The sequence below is a fragment of the Heteronotia binoei genome, chromosome 2 (assembly GCF_032191835.1).
Source record: "Heteronotia binoei isolate CCM8104 ecotype False Entrance Well chromosome 2, APGP_CSIRO_Hbin_v1, whole genome shotgun sequence".
Lineage (NCBI taxonomy): Eukaryota > Metazoa > Chordata > Lepidosauria > Squamata > Gekkonidae > Heteronotia > Heteronotia binoei.
In genome coordinates, this window is record NC_083224.1 from 148,612,530 (window position 1) to 148,636,092 (window position 23,563).

General features: G+C 42.0%; 1 protein-coding gene across 5 annotated transcripts in view; it reads left to right on the forward strand.

Annotated features, from left to right (window-relative positions):
* The window catches only part of DPYD (dihydropyrimidine dehydrogenase), an 833,908-nt gene that overhangs the window by 258,916 nt on the left and 551,429 nt on the right, over positions 1 to 23,563 (forward strand). For all 5 annotated transcript variants that reach the window (XM_060232210.1, XM_060232211.1, XM_060232213.1 and 2 more), the window contains 3 exons: positions 10,993 to 11,189; positions 14,130 to 14,211; positions 17,052 to 17,139. In XM_060232210.1, coding sequence (XP_060088193.1) covers positions 10,993 to 11,189; positions 14,130 to 14,211; positions 17,052 to 17,139 — 367 coding nt within the window. The remainder of the gene's footprint in view (positions 1 to 10,992; positions 11,190 to 14,129; positions 14,212 to 17,051; positions 17,140 to 23,563) is intronic.

Genomic DNA, 23,563 nt, shown 5'->3' on the forward strand with positions numbered 1-23,563 from the left:
TGAATGATGATCATTAAAAAAATAAGAATGAAAATGATAATAACATGATCATTCAACAAGGTAAAAGTAGAATGAAAGTAAAATGAAAGTTGACCATTGAAAATCTTGGAGAATTTTTTAAAAAGTGCTTGAATGAGTGACATGCTGGTACTTCAAGCTGTCTGCAGATTCATTCCTTGAATCAGGTGCCAGGAATGTTTCAGTCCAGCCATCTCTCTGTTCAGTATTTTTACTGCCTCTGCCAGCTCAGGTAAAAAGGAGAGAGCCATCCACATATTGATTGCACCTCAAAAATCAAATCATGGAACTTCTTTTCTTAGCAGTTTCATAGAGGTATCAAACAGAACAGGGGGCAACATTCTGGAGGTGACATGCTGTTGTATTGATCTGTAATGCCCAGAAAAAAAGTTCTTTCTAAAACTTACAGTTAGGAATAGAACCACCAGAGCATGGAGCATCTGAACCTTCTACCATGAATCTTACCGACTGAAAATATTAAATATGGTAGACATATGCCCCTAGAACATGTCAGGAAAAAAAAGATGGCATTACCGCAAAAACCAAAGGCAACAATGTGAGCCTCAAAAAGGTGCTGTGAAATAGTTTTGCGGCAGGATGCTCCTACATTGTAGCTCATGGCATTCTGAGTAATAATTATGTTTCTTGAAAGGCAATTAGGGCTGAGTCCACCACAGTCTAATCATTTTGCTCTTAAGGAAGACAGCTTGCAAAGAAAAGTTCCACACAGAACCATTCCTGAAATAACTAGCAAAGTATAGCTTCTCAGTGACATACTAACAAGCATTTGACAGAAGCAGGGGACACCACACACTCTGTGAAGGATAACTGCCTGCTTTGAGATAGTTCTAGTTGACCCAAAGAGAGAGCAATTTTATTTGAAACCTGCTGGCCTGCAACACTGAGGATCCTTGGAAGCTCACCAGAGGTATCCCAGTGAGAAGATAAAAGAGCACATATGCTTCTGGAATAGGGATACTATCTTGTTTTTGCTAATATTTGCAATTGCCATTCTGTTTGTGGCTAGGAGACTCAAGGACTCCATCATGCACCTTTCTGCTTTCTTATAGAACTCAGAACAATGTCCAGTCTTCCCCTCAGAAAAGTCATCCTAATTGGTGTCTGTTCTGATAACGGTTGGTCCAACTATCTTTGACATTATCCAAACCAGTGGCTGTTTACCTTCCCAGAAGTGCATGTGTAATGCCACTTGATCCTAGGGAAAAATGCTCCTGATTTTGAGCTTCCAAGGAAGGAGAATATACATTTTCACCTTCTTTTTATTGGCTGAGTCCTTCTCTCCACTCCTTTCTGCAGTCACTGAAAAAGTGTCAGAAAAAGGAAATCCAATACCAGCCAGCTCTCACCAGTCTTCTTGGAAGATAACATCATAAGTATTGACTAGGAGGCTTATTAAGTGTCTAGCTTTAGATTGAAATGACATGACATACTCTAGGCATAAAAATGCTCATGGAAGTTCCACCAATACTCCCTTGTGACCCATACAAAGTGATACTAAGAGACTGGAGACCCTTGAGGCCAAAATGCCAGGGAGCATGAAAAACTGTTGTGTGAGGAGAAGTGGGGTAAAATCATTTTGTTAGGGTTTTAATTTAGAAAATCACGGCTATGCACTGAGCTATTCCCAGTAATGTTTAATAAACTCTTTTGTCTTTCCCTTGAGATCCAACTACTTACTTGCTTCTTACCAAGTGAAGGAGATTCTGAGTATAAGCAATTAGGGGATTTTGATTTTGTACCAGTGCAGCACAAAGTACTGCCGCTTCAGATATTTGTGCAATCTTCCCTAAGTATTCAGTAGGATACCTGCCCAAGTACTTAGCTGTGCTGTTATAAACCAATTAAGCTGGGCTAATCCTTTTGTTTTCAGTGTGGCACTTTAACTGGTTTGTGATCCTGACTGTTTGTGCATTCCAGGATTTAAAGCCCAACTGAAAACATACAGCGCCAGCAGATTAAGTGCATAGGGCAGGAGTCTTATTGACTCAATGTGCCAGTTCCACAGCACAAAGCAAGTCATCTTGCTGGCATTGCAGGTAGAGAACTGTGAATATTCAGGGTCAAGGTGCCATTCATACATATAGTTATTTCTAATTAGCATGATACATTTCTGGCAGTTGGCTAGCATTGTTTAAATTCTCCCCAGGATCTCAAAAGGGCATACAAATTGTCTGTCTGATGCATATGACCAGTTTTAGGAGGTATTTATTTTTCATGGTGTCTTTGTTGAGTACAATACTTCTTTTTTATGAGGGCATTTGTAGATCCAGGAGACAAGAATAAATGTCTGCTTTTGTCAAATCACCTTTTGCTTTTTTGTTAGAAATAATGTGTCAGGAGCACCCTGGTTATGAAAGAATGGTGTGAAGAAAACTGAGAGGTGCCTGCTGTGTGTGCCTGTGTGCTCATAAAAGAGCGAGAGAGAGCTCAAGAGTATGCATATACCCGATTAAGAGCAGAGGCATAAATGGAAAGAAATTTATATTATATAACAATGGTTTAATTTTTTCCTATAGTGATGCAGGATGTGTGTATAAATGCAAGGCTTAGATCCAATATATCATGAGCAGCATGGGTATCAGGGAATGGGGCTTTCCCATTTCCCTCTGCCATTCACTGAGCCCCCCCCCCCCAAAAAAATCTGTTCCTAGTGGGTTGGGGGACATTCATGAATAGCTTGGGGGCAAAGTGTAGTGGGACTTTAGACTTGGTAAAAAATGGACCTGCTTTCTATCAACAAAAGCCTACTTCCATTGGTGGAAAAGTAAAAGTAAGATCCAAGCCAATACATTGGCCTATAAGCTATCTGTGAGATAGCATGTTTGTGTTTTTAAGGAGGGGAAATCATGGATCTGTTGTGCCAGCCATATATATATTTTCCCCTGTCCTTAGTTTCAAAGTAGTTCTGTGAATATGTCCTGTTTGTGCTGTGGTCTAGGAGTCAAGTTATTGGAGCTAGAACCTAGTACTATAGCTTAGACCAGGGATGTCAAATCTGTGGCCCATGAGCAGGATCCATCCCTTACATCCATGGGCAGGATCCAGCCCTCTGATTCCTTCTCCCTTTGATATGCAAGAGGGGTGACACAGACTCCCATGTTTCCTCTTGCATACCAAGAGTTTCCTGGAGATGGTTCAATTGCCTCCTCCTGTGGTGGTGTCAAGTCAAGTGCTCAGCTACATCTTTGTTTTAATCTTCCATCTCTTTTCTAGCTTTTTTAACATTAACGACATGCAGTTCATACATAGCATGGACATTGAAATTCTCCAGCACTGGGAATTTTCTCATTGTGAGCAGTGCTATGAGTTGCAGTGGGATGCATTTATCTATTGTTTGTTTGAAACATTTGTTACCTGCATTTTCCTTGTTTGATACATGGTAGCTCACACAAAATATACATTTATACAGAATACAAATAATAGCAAATGTAATTAAAACACTACAAGCAATGATAGCACTGATAAAAAGAGCACCCAGAGACACCCCCCATAAAAAGTCCTTGTTTTTCCCAAATTAATTAAATTTTATTATATACCAAACAAAGTTACAATTTAAATATATACACACACACACACACACACCAGACATTCTAATAGCACAGCATATATTATAAGAAGCATACAGATCATTACAGTAGTTAAAGCAATCAACTTTTTCTTAGAAAGATACATAATTTGTGATTCCTATGACAACGTATTGTTAAATATGTCATCTAATTTTTTTTTGAACTTTTCTTGAAATTTTTCCCAAAAAAGCTTCCTTTAAATGGTGCAGCTTTATAACCCTTCCTGCATAGTCAGGGAGGAAAGTACCCTACATCACCAGCTGAAACTCATTCAGGAGTCCTGGAGCAATCCCACAGAATGTTCTGGAATGGAGCAGCACCATATACACCTCTTTAATCTATGGGAAGCCCAGAAACATTGTTGGGAGGAGCATAGGAAAGTACTGGGAAATGTACTACTTCTGAAATGTGGTTCATGTGTTTTGAAAGATTTTATAGGTTATGGGTAGTGGCTAGCCATGCACATTTGATAAATTTATTAACTGTTTGTACTTTCCTCTGTGTATGTGTGTGCACATGTGTGCACTATGTGGACTCTGTTCCCATGTACATAGGGTTGCAGGGTTGGACTCAGGAAATATCTGGGGAGTGGAGCCAAGAGACTTTGGGAGTGGAACCAGGATCAAGGATATGACAACACTTTCACAGTGTCACATCCTATGATGCCATTTCCAGGTCAAAGGTCAAACAATGTCTCTTCCTAAGCTCCATCCCTTCCGATGATGTCACTTTCAGCACACTGCACCAAAACGCTACCTCATCCTGTCACAACAAAATAATTCTTGTATCTTTCTCTCAGGGAATAACAATGACAAACTCCCAAAGACATGTATGACCACAATAAGACTTTGGATAAAGTACCAAGCATGGTGTTGAATCCTATTGGTGGAAGGAGTTATACACCAAATAGCAAAATATATGTCCACTTGTACCCAAAATAAATGAATAAAGAACCTGACCACTCTTGTTTTTTTTAAAAGTGGACAGAAGGGATTCCTTCTGTTTAAACAGAAAGCAAGCAAGCCCTCCCCCAAAAAAGTATGATTTAAAGCAGCAATAGAGAACTTCAGCAAAGTAATTCCACTCAGCTCACACACCTAGCATAATTCATAGCATCAAAACAGGCCATAAAAACCCATACCAGCACAAAAATGCAGTGTTAATTTGAAAATCATACTGCCATCATATTGTGCTTTAACAATAAAAAAATTATGCCAATAGTTTATTCGTATACACCACAACTAATTTAAGAAGATATATACAACATGCTGACGGGGGCTATCCAATGAACAACAACATCCTGCCTTCGTCACTGAGATTCATGGCAGGATACAAACAATGAAAAGCAATTCAATAAAACAGCTAACAATGCATCAGGACTAGAATTGTAGAACTGGAGAACAATGCAAATGAATGACTTTGTAAGGTAGCAAAAATCAGTCTAAAGCAAGGCACAAGAGTCCGGCCAAAAGTGAAGCCCCTTTTCATTAACAAGAGATGTATGCACTGAACTGCACATGTCACATGATGCAAAACACACAACAGAAAGCCCTAAGAACCTAGGGATGCCAGTGGCTCTTGTGCACTCCAATGAGGGAGTCTGGCCTGCCTGGGAAGTGACTCTGGCCTTCTCCCCCCCACTCCGCCCCTCCAGAGTCAGAGTGAGAGTCAGTTTGGTGTAGTGGTGAAGTGTGCGGACTCTTATCTGGGAGGACCGGGTTTGATTCCCCACTCCTCCACTTGCACCTGCTAGCAAGGCCGTGGGTCAGCCATAGCTCTGGCAGAGGTTGTCCTTGAAAGGGCAGCTGCTGTGAGAGCCCTCTCAGCCCCACCCACCTCACAGGGTGTCTGTTGTGGGGGAGGAAGGTAAAGGAGATTGTGAGCCGCTCTGAGACTCTTCGGAGTGGAGGGCGGGATATAAATCCAATATCTTCTTCTTCTTCATTCATCTTCACATGGTGGAGGAAAGAGGCACTTTGGCTTCCCCAGGCTGCTGCTGTCAGCATGTGTTTGTTTTCAACATGTTCTCGTTGCCTGGTGCAGAGCAGATTGGCCTTGTTCGGCTGTGAGGGACAGCCCTCCTCCTCCTGCAGGACCCAGCTCCTGGTTCCCCAGCTGCCAAACACCTGCCTAATGGGAAAACAGTGTGTCCTGCATCCTCCCCCCCTCCACATCCCAATGGATCCAAAGCAAAGCACAGGCACACACGCACACCCCACAGTTCACATGGCTGCACACCCAGTCCCAGCTAAACGTCCCACACCATGCACACCCCCTTGAGCACTGGTAGCATGTGCTGCATGAGTCTTGGCCATCTGAGGATAGGCAAAACCACGTCCCCTCCTCTCACTCACTTGCTAGCCAATCAGTCAGCCAGCCTGCCACTTGGGACTTAGAAGCATCTAGCTCAGATGATAGACATTCACTATGAAATGTGTGTAGCACAGCCATGTCACTTCTGGGTGATGTGTATCTGTTCTCTTCAGGGGTGGGGCTCCCCCTACCAGCCAGTTTTGTGGCGGTAGGTTGGAGGCCCCAAAATAGGAGGAAGACCCACCCACAGTCGGAGAATGAGAACCCTACATGTATGTTGTTGTGTTCATGTTGAAGGGGAATAGTATTAGCAGTCTTTGGCATAGTACTTATATTTATGATCATTTCCTGGAAAGAGAAGAAGGGGCTAATTAACACTGCATAACAATGTGTAATGATAAGCACACCATACTCAGTGCACTGACATGAAGCCAAATGGTGGCACAGTAGGAGTTGGAGATGGCTTTAATGTCAACTGTGTGAACATGATAGATGTCCCTTTGTGTATTTCTGTAGTGACTGATCATCCATGCATGCTGCAGAGAGAAAATTCACACACATACACTCACACACACACTTCCCCAACCTTTAAATTCAGTTGCTTACTTTAAATATGCTTTAGTAACATCATAAAAACTAGAAAGATGCCGGATTTGCACAGTGTACACCAGGGGTGTTGAACTCATTTCTTATGAGGGATGGATTTGACATAAATGAGACCTTGTTGGGCTGGGCCATGTGTATACCTATTTAAGATTAGGTAGCAGAGATATAAACTTTATAAAGGACATACACAAACACGATTAAAGATTTTTAATTTTTTTTAAAATAAAACATGCTTAAAACATTAGTACTTAGTCTTAGAGGTGCTTTCTATGTATTTCTCCCATAGGATCCAGGAAACTGGGCAAAGGAAGCTCTGATTCATTCTTTCCTTCCCCAGGGCATGAGGAGGGGGAGGAGCCTCAGCCAATAGAAGAAAGAGAGGTTTGGCTCAGTAGCGCTGCTGTTTGACTGAGAGAGCCTGGTAAAGCAAGCTGAGATGCAAAAGGAAGCAAGAGAGGGGAAGAAGGATGCAGACAAGAGCCAGTTGCTCGGGTGCCTGATAGGAGCCCTCTGGGGGCCTGATTCGGCCCCCATGCTGCAAGTTTGACACCCCTGGTGTAGACTGCCTATCCATTGTGTCTATCAATCCCTTGTCACCACCCTTTTAACAGCAGAGCTGTGCACAGTGGACTGTCTCTTGCAGTGTGAGGCCATTTGGTATCTATGCTGGGCACAGCAATGACTTCTAGTGGTTCCATCCTCTGTGAGAGTATGAGCAATGGCAACCCATCTGCAGGCTTTTTGGGTAGCCACTCTGATGCTATACTAATGTCTCCCAGACAGAATTAGAAATCCATATCCATTATTTCAGTTTTGTAGGATCCATAAAGCTGAAGTTATAAGAAGGGCCTTTGACTCTGACTTTGAAGGATAACTACTTTGGACACTATTATTTGTTATATTTGTTATTGCCGGCTTTTAAAATGATGGTTAGATGGTGTTTTTATATTCATTGGTTTTATTATTGTTACTTGCCTTGGTTCTCAAGCTTTGCTGGGAGAAAGGTGGGTCAAGAATGATTTTAATAGAAATTGGCTGACCCCACAGGCCAGTCTTCAAGCCAACTTCTTTCCTCTGAACAGATTTTAAAGTGTTTAAAGACAGTGACATCCTAAGAACCAATATGTTTAGTGAATATGCTTTGACTGAGCTTGTGCAGAAGAGGATCTCAGCAGAGATCAATTGAAACTTGCAGACAGACCCTGTGTCAGTGCCTGGGAAGGATTTGAAGCCACAACTTAACTTTCTGTGCTGTGTATGTGGCCTCTGTGGCTTATGTAGTGGTGGTATCTTGAGGGAAAAGTGCTGCTTGTGATTAGCAAAATCATTCAGGCTGCTGGTCATATCTTAATATGGAAATTCTAGTTCACATAGTGTCCTTGTGTGAGTCTTGCCAAGCCATAAATTTGTCACCCCTGCACACTCCTAAGGTGTTCATGGGTGGTAGCGGTGGGGAGGTGCCAGCAAGTGGAACCAGTCCAAGCTATGAGTTTCGGCATGGGGAGGGGAGATAAGGAGGTAAGAATGGCTGCTTGCTGCTTCTTCCTGAATAGATGGTGGCAGAGGGAGTGATTGTACTTTCTCATAATACAGCATTTCTTTACTTCTATCTAGATGATGAAATATCTGCCTCCTAATAGGATCAGCACAGTTAAACGTATTTAGAATTTCTCAAACTGCAGGTGAAGAAAAGTTTGTGAAATGGCACCTCAAATCTTTTTAGTAAGCACTGAAGCGAGTCAAAACTTTCACTGTGTTCCATAGATGGTCAAGATCAATAAGTAAAATGCTCAGAGAACCCCAGGCAGCAAGAGAGGCCTTTACAAAAAGATTGGCTTTGTAGTGATAGCTCGAAGCCATATGCACAAGAAGGCAAAATTAAAAGCTAAGCACTCAGCCTTAAATTTTAGAATTTCTTGCATGACTGCTTGATTTCTCAACCGCTACATTGCAGTCATGCTAGCTTTTACTCCATTTAATATTACAATTGGCTAGACTATTGGCTTGGCCTACTGGCCCAATAATGCTTGTAATCTAAGACGGAAATCTTCCTGTGGCTGTAATAAACTGCATTACACATACTAGGTCTAGAATTGTAAGTACATGTGCTTAGTCCCTTTGATACCAGGGAGATTCAGAGCCAAACTACATGCTACTTTAGGAATCCATGACTGAATAATCTGATTGCGGACTCACCGTGGGTCCCATTTGCAGTCCTATGGGGTGGAGGGAAGGCTGAGAGGACAATGGCAGCAGCTGTCTTCAGCTCAGACAGACTGGAACACATCAAGTGTGGGAAACTGGAGCTTGCCCTGGCCCCCACTGGGCCTTAGGCTTCCCAATATATCCCCATATATCCCCCAGAGAGCACTGCGTTCAGGGACGAAAAATCTACTGTCCATCCCTGGACCAAAAGAAGCCAGGTTGCGTATGACATGAACCAGGGCTTTCTCGGTGGCAGCGCCAGAACTCTGGAACGCTCTCCCGGAGGCCATAAGGGCCCTGTGGGATCTGCCTATGTTCCGCAGGGCCTGTAAGACTGAATTGTTCCGACGGGTCTTCGATATCTAACTGAGAGAGAGCTGCCACTGGACATTATATAGAGCACCATGTAGAGTACTGGTGGTCACCACTGAATTTTCAGAACCGCCTATATTGTATTGTATTACTACAGCACCACAAGTAGGAGTGTGTGCGTGTGTGTGTGAGAGAGAGCAGTGTAGCCTCTGTAGTTGTCAGATGTCATTGTGGAGGAACCAGATCCAGTGAGAGAGAGAGAGAGAGTACTTTTCAGAAGTCTTTGTAGGGGAGGCAGTAATAGTGTGTGTCTGTCTCTGTGCTTGTTTTGCATTGTTTTAGAGTCTTTGTATAGGAGCCTGTTTATGGCATAGAGGAAAACTCCACCTCTCTCTTTTGTTTGCCTGTGTTAGGCTGAAGAACAGCAGTTCCTGTGAGTAAAGCCCCAGTGAGATAACAAAAATGTGAGCTTGCAAACTTTGCATTTTGGCTGCTTTTTGTGTGTTTACACTTTCATTTACTAGAATTGCAGCTATTGTGGGATGAGGAAATGATGACTATTCAGGTGAACTGCACTGCTGTATTTTTATGCATTTATTTTGGAAATGGGAAAGTCTGGCTCAGCCTCAAAGTCTCCTGGCTCCACCCCCAAAGTCTCCTGGTTCCACCCCCAAAGGCCCCAGATATTTTCTGAATTAGACTTGCCAACCCTACCGGGCCTATCGGAGGGGCTATGAGGCAGGGGCAGCCATTGCAGTCGTTTAAGGCACTTCACCGCTGTAGATCACCCTCCTTTTGCTTCAAGGGAAAAATTTGGATTTGAGGCTGCAATATAAGGGAGAGGAAGTTTTAAATACTTCCAGAGGCATTGAACATATGAAGCTGCCTTATACTGAATCAGACCCTCAGTCCATCAAAGTCAGTATTGTCTACTCAGACTGGCAGCAGCTCTCCAGGGTCTCAAGCTGAGGTTTTCCACACCTATTTGCCTGGAACCTTTTTAGTTGGAGATGCCGGGGATGGAACCTGGGACCTTCTGCTTACCAAGCAGATGCTCTACCACTGAGCCACCATCCCTCCCCTAGCTGTGTCCATCTTGTGACCCATGATTATACGCTCTGCATTTCTCAGAAAGATGTCCTTAATGTGTGCTTGAAAGATTATAGGTTGCATTCCCCTTATGGAAACTGCCTCCTCCCCCATGATGATTTGCCCTGGAAGTGAACAAATCACTGGGGAAGATGATCTTTCAATAGGAGAACCTGGGCAGGGAAGAAGAGTTCAACCCCTGAATGGGTGTCTTACATCCAAATTATAATCCCCACCACTATTGTTTAAGATTAAGCAGCATATGAACAATCCAGTTGCAGATCCAGAATGTAATTAGTAGTTTGGCCTTCACTTCTGGGAAATATTTGAGGTCAATAATATAGCTTGCCCTTGGTCTGTTTTGTCCCTGTATGTGACCATCCTGCCAGATTAATCAGGCATGTGATCATAGTGCAGACCAGTGGCAAACTTGTTTTCAGTCACCTCTTCTTGACAATCATCTCTTTTAATCCTACAAGATTCATTCAACAGTTTTAAATTCATTTGGAGATAAACTTCCATAATGCTAAACTGAGGCTGTTTATCCCCAAATGCCCTTCAAACTAACAAACAACCTGACCGTTCTGTATTCTGAGCTTGAGGATGATCTAACACAGTATTTTATCACAGGCAACTGAACAACCTGTTACTTGGTGCTTACTGAATTTATCATGGCCTTTGTCCAGTCAATCAATTCTATGTGGATATCATAGTGAAGAAATGGAAGATGCCAAAAGAAAACAGCTGTGTCCATCTTGTGACCCATGATTATACGCTCTACATTTCTCAAAAAGATGTCCCTAATGTGTGCTTGAAAGATTATAGGTTGCAATATTCATATCTCAAGTGCATTGTTTTGCAGGTTTTTAAAGCAATGAATATTCCTCAAATTAGAAGTCCATCTTTGCCACCACCTGAAGAGATGCCCAAAGCTTACCATGCCAAGATAGCTCTTATTGGAGCTGGGCCTGCAAGTATGAGTTGTGCTACCTTCTTGGCACGATTGGGCTACTTGGACATCACCATCTTTGAAAAGGCAACCTACGTTGGTGGTTTAAGGTAACTTTTATGTTTGAAATTAAGTATTTCAAGACACTGTTTTTATCAATAGACAGCTAATGAAGCTTAAGAAGATACTTGAGTTCTTGCTTCTTTAAAATAGTGGATTGGAGTCAGACTGTTGTGAATGGAGCTTCTCTGATGGAAGAGCTCTTGGCAGAGTTGCCAGTTGTCAGTTGGAAAGTACCTAGAGCCTGGGGAGCAGAGGGACACAACAGGCTGTGATGCCATAAAGTCCAACTTCCAAAGCAGCCATTTTATCCACGAAAATTGATCTTCGTCTCCTAGAGATCAGTTGTAATAGCAGGAGATCTCCAAGTGCCACCTAGCATTCGGTGACTCTGGATCTTGGACCTATCTCCCCCCCCCTTTCCCCCCCCCTGCAGTCTCCAGTGTCTCACAAAAAGGTGATCCTAAGAATCAAGTGAAACTTTGAAAATGGCATGAGATGTATTGTGCAGTGACAAGAGGGAACCTGCACAAAATGGTGCTACTCTTAACTGAATTCCTGCTCTATTGGTATACAAATGGATGATTCTTTTCTTGTTGCACCACCCCATTTGCTACATTTGATGGCATTCTCAAGGCTTTCTTCATTCCCAAGAATGGTTTTTGGAGGTGCATGGGACTGCAGAAAGGCAGGGAATCAGCAAATAGATTTTGTGTACTTTGTTGGTGGTAGAGTGGAACCTTGAGTCCAAAGCATGTTTAATCAAATCCATGAACTTTTGTCAGTAGAATACTGAGCAGAGTTACACCTTCTAAGCCCATTGAAGTCAATGGACTTTGGTGCAACTTTGCTTAGGATACCACTGTGATTCATGTATTCCAGAAATACATGTACAAAATTGTGTCCAAATCAGATACCTGGTAATGATGGAGAGTGCTGTCAATTCCCATCTGACTTATAGTTCCTCCATAGGATTTTTCAAGGCAAGAACTGTTTGGAGGTGGTTTGCCATTGCCTTCCTCCATATTACAACCTTGATATTTCTTGGAGGTTTCCCTTCAAAATACTTGCCAGGCCAGCCCTACCTAGCTCTGAGATCTGACGAGACTGAACTAACCCAACACATTCAAGTCAGGATACTCAAATTCCTACTAAAGAAGAATTTATGAAGTGAATGAAGTTTTTGTGTTCTAAGTTTTTCACCCATTAATTGCAACAATAAAGCCATATATTCTAAACTTCGTTAGGGAAAGGGATGCATAACTGCATAGTGGCACAGCTTGTAGACACCGTCATCTACTTTCAAGTTAGCAAATTTAAAGCAGATCAAAAAGGGTTTTCACCCTGCCATGTGCTTCAAGAGAAGAAAATGTATGGAGGACAGAGGAACAGCAAGCTGTAGAGCAGGGGTGTCAAACATGCAGCCTGAGGGCCAGATCAGGCCCCTGGAGGACTTCGATCAGGCCCTTGGGTAACTCAGTCATTTGCTTCCTTCTCTCTCTCTTCCTTCTTTCTGTGTCACAGCTTGCTTTGTCAGGCTTGCTCCGTCGCACAGGGGCTACAGAGCAAAGCTGACCAGCACATGAAGCAACTTACATACAAATGCTCGCAATGCCCAGCCGTTTCATGTTTTCCTTTCAGTCTTTCTATACTGAATGTCAATAAGTCAAAAGTAGGTTTGCAACTTACAGATACACACCTGAACAGCATACTCAAGATTCCTATAGCACAGACATTGTCTCCAGATTTTGATGCAATAATTCAGAGTAAGAGGTGTCAATTATCAGAGACTGTTAAAATACTGCAAGAGTGCTGATGTTTTAAGCATGTTTTATTTTAAGGTTTTTTTGTTTTGTTTTGTTTTTTAAAAAAAACCCTATAATCAAGGGTTGTTTTGTAGAAAAATAGGTGTTGGAGCTCTTCAGGGATTGTTATGAAGCTGCACCTGCTATTCAGTGGACAAGGTGGGAAGGAGGAGGTGGAACTCTTAGAAAGGTTCAGGAGCTGTGCTCCGGTGAGCTCCTGCTGAATCCGAGGCCTGCCTATTATTATGTTTGCCTGTGTCCTTTATAAAGTTTATATCTCTGCTACCTGGCATTACATTTTATGACATACATGCCCTGGCCTGACAGGGTCTCAGTTATGTCAACTCTGGCCGTCATAATAGATGAGTTTGTCAACACTTCTGCCATAGAGGGAAAGAAGTGTGGTAATACAAGAATCTCTGTAACCGAGGAAGAAAGGGGAGGGGAAGGAGTTCAATGTTTTGTTTTCCATTATGTAATAAAGAAGAGGAGGGAGAGGAGGTATTCGTGGCCTTTTTCTCAGGCTGAGTGCCATTGACATTCCAAGTGCTTCTCAGCAATAGGGTTGAAAAAGACTAGACAGAAAATGCTGTTTATCCAATTTCTCTTAAGGGAGAGAAGGTTTTTGTAGATTTTCACTTATCTCAGACTCTGGGTTGCCATTTCTTTTATGCTGTATTGTCAGGCTCTTTATATTCTGGAATTTTGGGGGTGTAATCCTAGAACATTTTTATAACAAAGAAGCAGTTTGAGTTTAGGAATTAGTTCATTCTACATGTACCAGATTTATATTTTAACATTTATTTGTTTACTTGCTTCATTTCTAGTCCACTGTTCTCACTGAGTCTCAAAGCAGCTTGCACAAATTTAAGAAATGATTCAATAAGAGCAGTAATAGTATTCTTTGTATGCTGCGTGTGTTATTTTTGTTAAGATCTTGTTAGATTTTTTTTCTTTACTTTTCACCATAGCTGCTAATGGGGGTAGCTGGTATGTAATCGCTAGCTTAGTCAAGTCCTTCCATGTTTAAATATGTGCTTAGTGTCTTCTATTTACAGACTCAAATGTAATCTTAAATCTGCCCTGCATTCCCCCCCCCCCCATGTTTATTATTCCAGGGTGTCCTCTCTTTTGTCAAACAGCTGGGGACTGTTTCATGAGCTCTGTTTTATTTGTTCTCTCTAGTACATCTGAAATCCCCCAGTTCCGGCTGCCGTATGATGTAGTGCATTTTGAAACTGAGCTTATGCAAGACCTCGGAGTGAAGGTAATGAAAAATATAAACTGCCTTGGTATAGCTCAGAGGGGGAAAAAAAGGAGTCAGAGCTCAGCCCAAGATTAACAGCAAAATGTCATGCACATTAGTAAAGAACAATTAAAAGCTACACCAGGCAGAAGCAGAAAGATGCTTCCTCTTGCTCAGGGCATTTGTCTGTCTGCTGTCTGAATGCCACTAGTTTGGAAAAGGGCAATCAATAGTTCTCATCTGGCTTGCCTGCATGTGATTAATTGTCTGTAAGAAACAAATACCTAAATTGCTTTAGGGGTTCTGTGTAGCTATTGGAAGGATTTGATTTCCTTAATCATGTTGTGTTGTTGCTGGGTTTTTAAAAATGCAACTTAGATATCTCTTAAGACATTTAGTGCTTTTTCCCTGCTTCAGATTTCTTATAACTTGTGCAATGAAGGATCATGTGGAAGATTTTCAACCGTTAAAGCAAGTGAGCATTAATGAGCCCACCCTTTTTAATAAACTACAACTAAAACTAAACTTACAGTTTTGTGTATTCTGTGATCGATTGCTTTCCCACTCCCCTATCTTTACTACTTATAATAACCTGTTGTTGTCCAGATGTGTTAAATCAAATCTGCACAGAATTTATCCCAGGATAATCAAACTATTAGACATGATATGATTTTAATTTGATTAAAGAAAGATATATTTTTCCAGCTACAATAAATTTCCTGTGTATTAGCAGAAGCCCATATATCTAGGGTATGAAGAAGGAAGGATCCATTTCAAATAGCATCAGTGCTGCTCAGAGGTATTGCCCTCCCATAAGAATAATTACAGTTTTTTCATATAAAGATTACAATACTAAACAGCACTGATGTTACTTGGAATGGATCCTTCCTTCTTCATACCCAGATAATACTGAAAAACCACAAACAATATGCACATTCACACACACAAATATGCACGTTTAATCCATAGCACCACATAATATTGTAATATGCTTTATGCTTCCTATCACAGAATATAAAGCATCTATTTGAGGAGGATTGTGACTCTGCTTTATTATATCACTTCATAATGATAAGTTACAATGAAGTTTTTAAAAAGAAGAAACAAAGGGCGGATGTTATGTTTAAACAACTCAGCAGCCCATGCTGAATTATTGGGAGCTTTGGCAGGCACCTTTAGCAACCACACAGACATGGATTTTCGATTGTTTTCAGCACTTTATATGTGGCACTATTCTCACTGCTTGGAAGTAAATAAAGCAACTTCTTTTTTGGGGAATCTGGGTACTGTTAAATTCTATTTTGCAAAAAGTGCTCCCTGCTATGTGAGAAAATAAAGTAAAAAACACCAATACTTCACAGGTAAATATGGAGACGTCTCTTTTATCAGCCCATTTTTTACATCAAATTCTTCCCAACCACTGGTGCACACTGTTAAATACTCCTACTCCTTCTTGTATGCTGTTTTCATTACTCAAAAAGCCTCCCCACTGATTTTAAAAGCAAAGAGGATGCTGGTTCTTTGGGTTAAAGAGTCTCTAGACAAGTGCAGTTGCCCTACAATAGTCTGTTGATTGTTAATTTCTTCCTTAGCAGCTGCAGGATGTGAAATGGTTTTGTGTTGCACTTTACTCTTTATGTGCATGCATATACATGCATGTGATCTACATGTATAGACAGATGCCATCCGCAGATTGAATTGCAGAAGTGCAGAGCAGAAATACTTTTTATTGTAGCACAAAATTTTAATAGGATGTTCCCCAGAGGAAACAATGGGGACAACAAAACAGGAATATATTTACCAGGAACAGAGACCAGAACATACGGATACTGGAGAGTTAGGTAAACGTGTAAGACAAAATACCTTCATCACAGACATGCATTTATTCTAGTTCCCAGATCCTACTTTACTGTAGATACATCCTTTTTGTCCTTTGCCAGCAGACCTTCAAGCCATAACTTCAAACACTTAGAGAGTGATACTGACTCAGGGAAAGTGAATTGTCTGAACATTAGAAATGGAGGAGTGTTAGCAAAAACCCTGGAACAGAGAAAATGAATGGGGCAGAGAGCACCAACTCTAAGCTGTTTTTAATAGAAAATGTTCAGTTATTGAGACTCTTCATCCAAACATTTCCAGACCGTTTTCTCCAGCCATGAAAGCTAGAGACTTGAAATAAAGTCAAAGGTAGGCCCCATCTCTAAAATGGTAGGGGAACAGAAAAAGTTTCTGCTTGTGTTCTTTAATGTGTCTGGCCATCTTCTTTACTTAAAGTCATAGAAAACGATGAATGGATGAATACCACACAATGGTTATCTAAAATTGTTTGCAATTTGTGAGCATCACTGTCAGTGTCTTAAAATTGTCAGTGGGCTTTTGTAAATGTTCAGAATAGTTGCAAAATATGTTCAGGTGCATGAACACAGAGACACAAAGATCAGATGTGTGGAAGGAGGCGGTGGGGGCGGGGAGACCAGGAGAGGGGGAGAAACAGGACTCTCTTACTGCCTGTTAGCTGGCTGGCTGTCTACTAGCTGGCCCAAAGTAGGGAGAGGAATGAGAAGAAGGAAAAAGGGAGATAAGGGCTTCATAATGACCTTTCTGAATTATTCCAGGTCTGTAATTGCCACTGGCAAATAACCTAGATATGAGTCAAGCTGGGTGGGAGGAGAGGAGGAGTGTGATATCCTGTCTTGGGTCATGATAAGTTTATTAAACTACTTCTGGTTGGATCAGCTAAGTGGCATTATATTTTCTTAGATATCAGATGGAATGACCAGCATAACCCCCATTCCCAAAATGCCATGAGCTTAAAAGCAACTGATAAAGTTATGATGAGCTTCATAATATTACCCTTTCAGATAATTTGTGGCACAGGACTTTCAGCAGAGGGATTGACACTCAGTGCCTTGAAGGAAGATGATTACAAAGCGGTCTTTATTGGAATTGGTAGGAATTCATCATTCTTCTCTGTACTTGGTTTTACTGAAAGTATTGTATGTATGATTAATGCTGCAATAAACGGGCTGTGTTTCTGTGTCTCTGCAAGAGACCTTTGAACATTTTCAGTGTGCAAGTGATACAGTTAGAGTATAAGGGGTTTTCGCCACCCTCCAACTAGTTTTAATGTGACCTTATCTGGAAATGACTACTTTCCCCCATATATAATTATGCCTATTACCTACGTGAAATATTTCATTGAGGCTGTAGAACTATGAATGGTGCTGGCCACGGAAATAGCTGCTGTGTTACATTAGGAACAGAGTTAATACAACCCAAAATCAATATGTTGTAGCACAATTATCACATTTCTAAGGGGCACTTTGTTTAATAGATGGCACTAATTTAGTCAGGATCTCAATATGATCATTAAATCACAAAAATCTTTTGAGACCTTACTTAAGCTAAATTTATATCAGCAGATTACTGGATCAACATATTATTATATATATTTTTTTAAAAAATGGTCAGTTTTGTTTTGGTTTTTTACTTTAACTTCCCAAATGTTTACTATAATGAGATGGATTGTTGGGATGTATATATTTTTCTACAATGTTAATTTCAACTCCTATAAACCATTATCATGTTGTGCTCTGCTTGTATGTATTTTAAGAGCATGTTGTTCAGGCTTGATTCAGATATAGGCATGCACTTAAGAAGTCTTAGGCCATGTAGTTAGCTTTCCTATGCCAGATCATTTAACTCCTTGCTGGAAGTACACCTCAGTAATGTTTTAGGCTTGTTAAGGGTATAGTACACAAATAAATGCTACTATTAGAGAATCTACTATGTTTATTTTCCTTCTCCAAGGCTATTCTGTTCTGAATCTCTAAGCCCCCTTTTTGACATGCTTCAGCTGGAAACCTAGACTGGCTTTATTTCTGTCCATAGAGACATTTTCTGTGATTTTTTTTTTTTGGGGTGGGGGGGAGGTTTGTCCAGCAACTAACTATTCCTCTGTATTTCTGACCATATCAGTGGCAATGGCCACACAGGTGATTCTCAAAGCTTTGGTTCAGTTTAGAACCAGTATAGTTTAAAGATTTGGTTTCGTCTACAAATATCAAACCTGCCTCGAACAGGTTTCCTGTGCAAAAGGCATGATGGTGTTGCAAATAAATGATAGAAATTATGTTTCTTCAGAAGTACAGTGTGTGTTTTACATTGCATTGACTGTTTCTTTTACACATTCAACTTCCCTGAAGATGGGCTGACAAGGCATACCTGAACTTCCAAAAGGTCTGTGATGAGACTGTACAAGAAGAAAGGTTAATTCTACACTATGAGTATTTTGCATTGCTAAAGGATTCCTTTTCTGCATTGTGCCCCAAGCAGAACTGAAATAAGGGCTTCCCACAGCACATAATATGGCATGACTTTCTCCTTAAAAATGTGGCAATGCCCATGCACAAGGACAAAAGCCACTATTGTATTTACTTGAACAAAACCCATTCAGCTCTGGCCTGCATAGCCCAGGTCAGCCTGGTCTCATCAGATCCTGAAGCCAAGCAGAGTCAGCCCTGGTCAATGGTTGGGTCAAAACCACCAAGGAAATTCAGGGTCTCTATGCTGGGGCAGACAATGGCAAATCACTTCCGAATGTTTCTTGCTCTGAAAACCCTATGCAGTCACTGTAAACTGGCTGCAACTTACAGTGAGGAGGAGGAAGGAGAAAAAGCACATTCTACCAGTTCCTGCCTTATTTCACAACGGCTCCTTTCAACATATTTCCCTGCCACTTCTGTTGCTTAGAGTTAGGTGTCCAACATGCATTCATATAATACTGCTATCATATTTGCAGCCAAGAGAAATTCAATAATTAGAGTGTCCCCACAAGAAGTCCCTGATGAGGAATACATCCAGGTGTTTCCCTTAAATTCTCACTGCCTATGTGGTTTTGAATCCACTTCTCCGTGGTACTTAATTAGTTACTTCCTGTTCATTTGTGGTGCCCTGGCATACCTGAATGTATTCCTCATCAGCTCCTTATTTATGGAGAGTAGAAAGCTTTAATTACCACATTTCTCTTGGCTGCAAAGTGTGCTTGTTAATTTGCTTCTCATGATAGTAATGTCATAATTGCATGACTGAGAACATGCTTTTTTAAAAAAAGAGGTTAATAATCGATTTTATTTGCACCAAAAAAAGAGTAATTAAAGCATCATTCCTCCCTTACCCCAATAATGGATTCATTGATTAGGATATTTATGCATAGCATTTCTATTTAAAAATAAATACCAAGACAGCTCAGCAATATTAAAATACATACAAACAATAAATGGGTTGCAGATATTAGAATATGGTTTTTTGCTCCAAGGAACAGTGCCATTCAGAGCAGATGATTCAGTAGACTTAGGAGTGTACTGTGAGTATGTGTTTGGCAGGAATTGGCCCACCTAAGTTTAAAGGACATATTTAGTGTTCTTCACTAATCCATGCCATCAAATGCCTTTCTGAGTAGATGCAGTTGTATTTCTAACAACACGCTTTGGGTTGCAATCTTGTTATATTGCAAACATTTTGCCAGGCACTGGAAATGATCCCTCTCCAAGTGAAATGAGTGCTTATCTGTGAAAGAATGTGAATGTGCAACCAAATCCCTCCCTAGCATACGCTAGGCAGATTGAGAATGCACAGCCAAGAGTGGTATGAGACTTAATGCTCTTTATTGATCTAGACGTTGCCTAAGTGAACATAATAAGAAACAAGTTGCCCAACTGTTCTTTTTTTCCTATTATTGATTACAAGAGTGGTAATTCTTAGTACAGCAGCAACTGTTGTTCTCCATCTGGGTATTCAGAATAATAAGCTTTGCAGGTTCATTCTCTCATGTGATTATACTACAGACTATTGTGATTTATATAATCCTAAATCCTCTCATTGTTTGAGGCCTTCCACGCATAGGAATTTCCATGGGGTCATATTTCTTGATAATAGTACATGAGGCAATGTGCCAGGTTACCATCCCTCTTGATTTAATCCATCTGACAAACCATGTACCCTTCATTCTTCTTCTCACTCTTGGCTCAGGGAAAAAAAATCCCAAAAGTTAGCAGGGAATGCATAAAGAGTTTGGGATGGGGGAGGCTGCTGAAACTGAGAGCTAGTCTAAATTACTGGCAGTGTTTTCAAGCTTTTGAGATAATCCAGCCAGGTACAGCTGGGTCTTTGGAAGGTGTAAGAAGAAAGAAAAATGACTTCATAAGGGTAGCTATGCTAGATCAGAGCAACAATCCAGCTTGTCTAGCATTCTGTTTTGTACAGTGGCCAATCAGATACCCTCAGACACCCTAGAAGCAGGGCACAAAGACCAAAGCCCTTGTTGTGTCTCCTACCACCACTGGACTTCAGAAGGCTACTGGCAACAGACAACCAGAAATTGTTACTGAAATCTCATGGAAAGGAAGAGTCTCATAAGGATTCTTAAACAGGCATGCATGGTGCTTTCAAAGAGGCTTGGAAGAAATACGAGGTAACAGGAAAGATCTCCTCCAGCATCTTAGTGGTTGGAGCAACTGATATGTAATCTAAAGTGACAACTAAAGTGACCACTTACAAGTAAAGAGGATTCTTTGGCCTGTGATTGATCCAGCTGTTCTTCAGGTGGAGGGGGGTGTCACCAGCAGTATTTCAGTAGAGTATGTAAAGATATTTTTATCAACTGTGTGAAAAGAAAGATTGTTCATATCTCGATCTTGAAAAATTATATGGAAGATTTTTATTTTGTAAAATATTCTATAAGTTCACAGAGTTAAATAAATCTCGGGAATCTCAAAGAAGCAATCTCAGTATCCAAAGGGGGTGAGGATGACTGGTTGGGAGAGGAAGGCCTCATTGGGACTATTAATTATTCCTGTTGTTTAAGTTAGTGCTATGGGAATGGCAGACAGAATACTGCCATTTTGGCATTCACACATTAAAAAAAACACACCCCTAAACATGCATCATAATTGAAAATAACGACAATTCACTGTGCATTATATAACACAATCAAAAACTATGTACAGAAATAAATAATACCTTGCATGTAGAACAGAGATACAGAACAGAATACAAAACAGTCATGCATGCAGGGCAGATCAAAATTTTAAGAGTTTTGGTGTAGTGGTTACATGTGCAGACTCTTAACTGAGAGAATTGGGTTTCATTGCCCACTCCTCTACATGCATTTGCTGGGAGTGACATTGGGTCAGTCGTAACTCTCAGAGTTGTTCTGCTCAAGAGCAGTTCTTGGAGAGTTCTCTCAGCCCCACCTACCTCACAGGGTGTCTGTTGTGGGGAGGGAAAGGAGACTGTAAGTCACTCTGAGACTCCTTTGGGTAGTAATGGGCAGGGTATAAATTCAATCTCCTCCTTCTCCTTCTGAGTCTTGGATAAAATGCATGACACAGCAACTCTTGCATGAAGAGCTGAAGCCTTACAAGAGGCTTACATGATACCTTACATGGGGTAGGTATTTGTGGGTTTTCTGCATTGTGCAGGGGGTTGGACTAGATGACCCTGGAGGTCCCTTTCAACTCTGTGATTCTAAACCAAAGACAGGAATCTGGATGTGGTCCTGTTTCATTTTTACAGTTTTACAGTGCCACCCTGTTTAAAGATCTTCAGTTTAAAATCTTTATAAACAATTCAATAAATCATAAATTCTGGAATCTCCATTGTTCCTGTATGCTTGCATGATCAGCATGAAAAATTTTAACAGCACTAGCAGATTCCCAATGAAGGAAGGCCACATCTTGTCTTCACAGGTACTGAAAAAGTTTTCCAGAGTTCTACTTACAGAAAATTTGCAACACTGGAATTTGCTTTGCCCAAATCTGACTTTCTAAAAATAATATGTGGTGTAGGTAGTATAAATGAAGGGCTTTGTTATAAATGTCTGTTTGCTGTTACCATAGCTTGGTTTGACTGTTTTGTGATTTCTTTATTCATAGCATCTGAAACAGGATTATATGGACAGATTTAAATTCTGAATTTATACTTACTTGGCTCTGTTGGCTACATTGATGGTTGTGTTTGCTTTCTTGCCAAAGCCAGAGTGGTAGGGATCAAAGAAAGAAGATCCCAAGGTAGTGAAGCTGAATTTACACAATTGTTTGTTTTTATATATCTGTCACAGCTGGGGCCGGGTCAGGCAAAGTCCAGGGGCAGTCCGAGGTCTGTAGCCAGTAAGCAGGAGGGTCCGAGGCGCCAAATCCGAATCACTGTACAAGTATCGCGGTCAGAGGTCCAGAAGCCGAGGTCAGGGAGTCCAGAAGTCACAAGCCAAAGTCAGGGAGTCCAGAAACCAAAGTCAAGCCAGAGTGGATGCTAGAACGTCAGGGAGATGACTAGTTGCTTCCACAAAGCCTCCTCCCAAAGCCTACAGCTATATAGCCCTCTGCTGGCTGTTGCCCATTTGGGATAATTGCTGGCTCAGAGAGGCAGCCAGGATCCTGTTACAACTCAAGCATCCTTGCTCTTAGAAGGGCCAGAATCCTTTCAAAACTCAGGGCTCAGGGAGCATCTTGCTTGTGAGCGTGCCGCCCTCCTCCGATCCCTGAGGTCCTGACGGAGGCGGTCACGCACACGCGCCACCCAAGAGGGCGAGGCAGGGGGGCTGGGATCTTCTCCAGCAGGAGGCAGGGGCACTGGTGCAGGTGGCAGGGGTACAGTTTCTTCTGCAGGCTCCACTTCCTCTGCAGGGTCCCCACCACCCATGACACTATCCCCCCCCCAGGGCCCACCTCCGTCGAGGGGCCTGGGAGGTCGGGGTGGTCGTTGTGGAACCGTTGCACCAAGTCCGGGGCATGAAGATTGTCCACGGGCTCCCAAGACCGGTCTTCTGGGCCGTATCTCTCCCAGTCCACAAGGTACTGGAGGCCTCCACGATGGTACCGGGAGTCCAGGATCTGGCGCACCTCGTATTCCTCTTCATCATCCACCAACACGAGTGGTGGCGGTGGTGGGCAAGGAGGCCGAGCTGGGTCAGGGGGTGCAGCTGGAACAAGGAGGGAGTGATGGAACACGGGGTAAATGCGGAGGTGGGTGGCAACCGGAGCCTGAAGGCGACGGGGTAGGGTCCAGTGAACCGCGCATCCAGCTTGTGAGACCGACCAGGCCGGCGCAGGTAGCGAGTTGAGAGCCACACCTGATCCCCCAGCTGGATTGGGGGGCCTTCCTGCCTCTTCCGGTCCGCAGCCAGTTTATAGGCTTCCTTAGCCCGCTGTAGCTGCTCTCGGAGCAAGTCTTGGCTGGCGCGGAGTTCTTGCAGGTAGGCCTCGACGGCGGGGACATTCGTGGGTGGCAGGATTGCCGGGAAGAACAGAGGGTGATACCCGTAGGTTGCAGCAAACGGGGTCATTTGGGTGGAGGAATGGACCGCGTTGTTGTA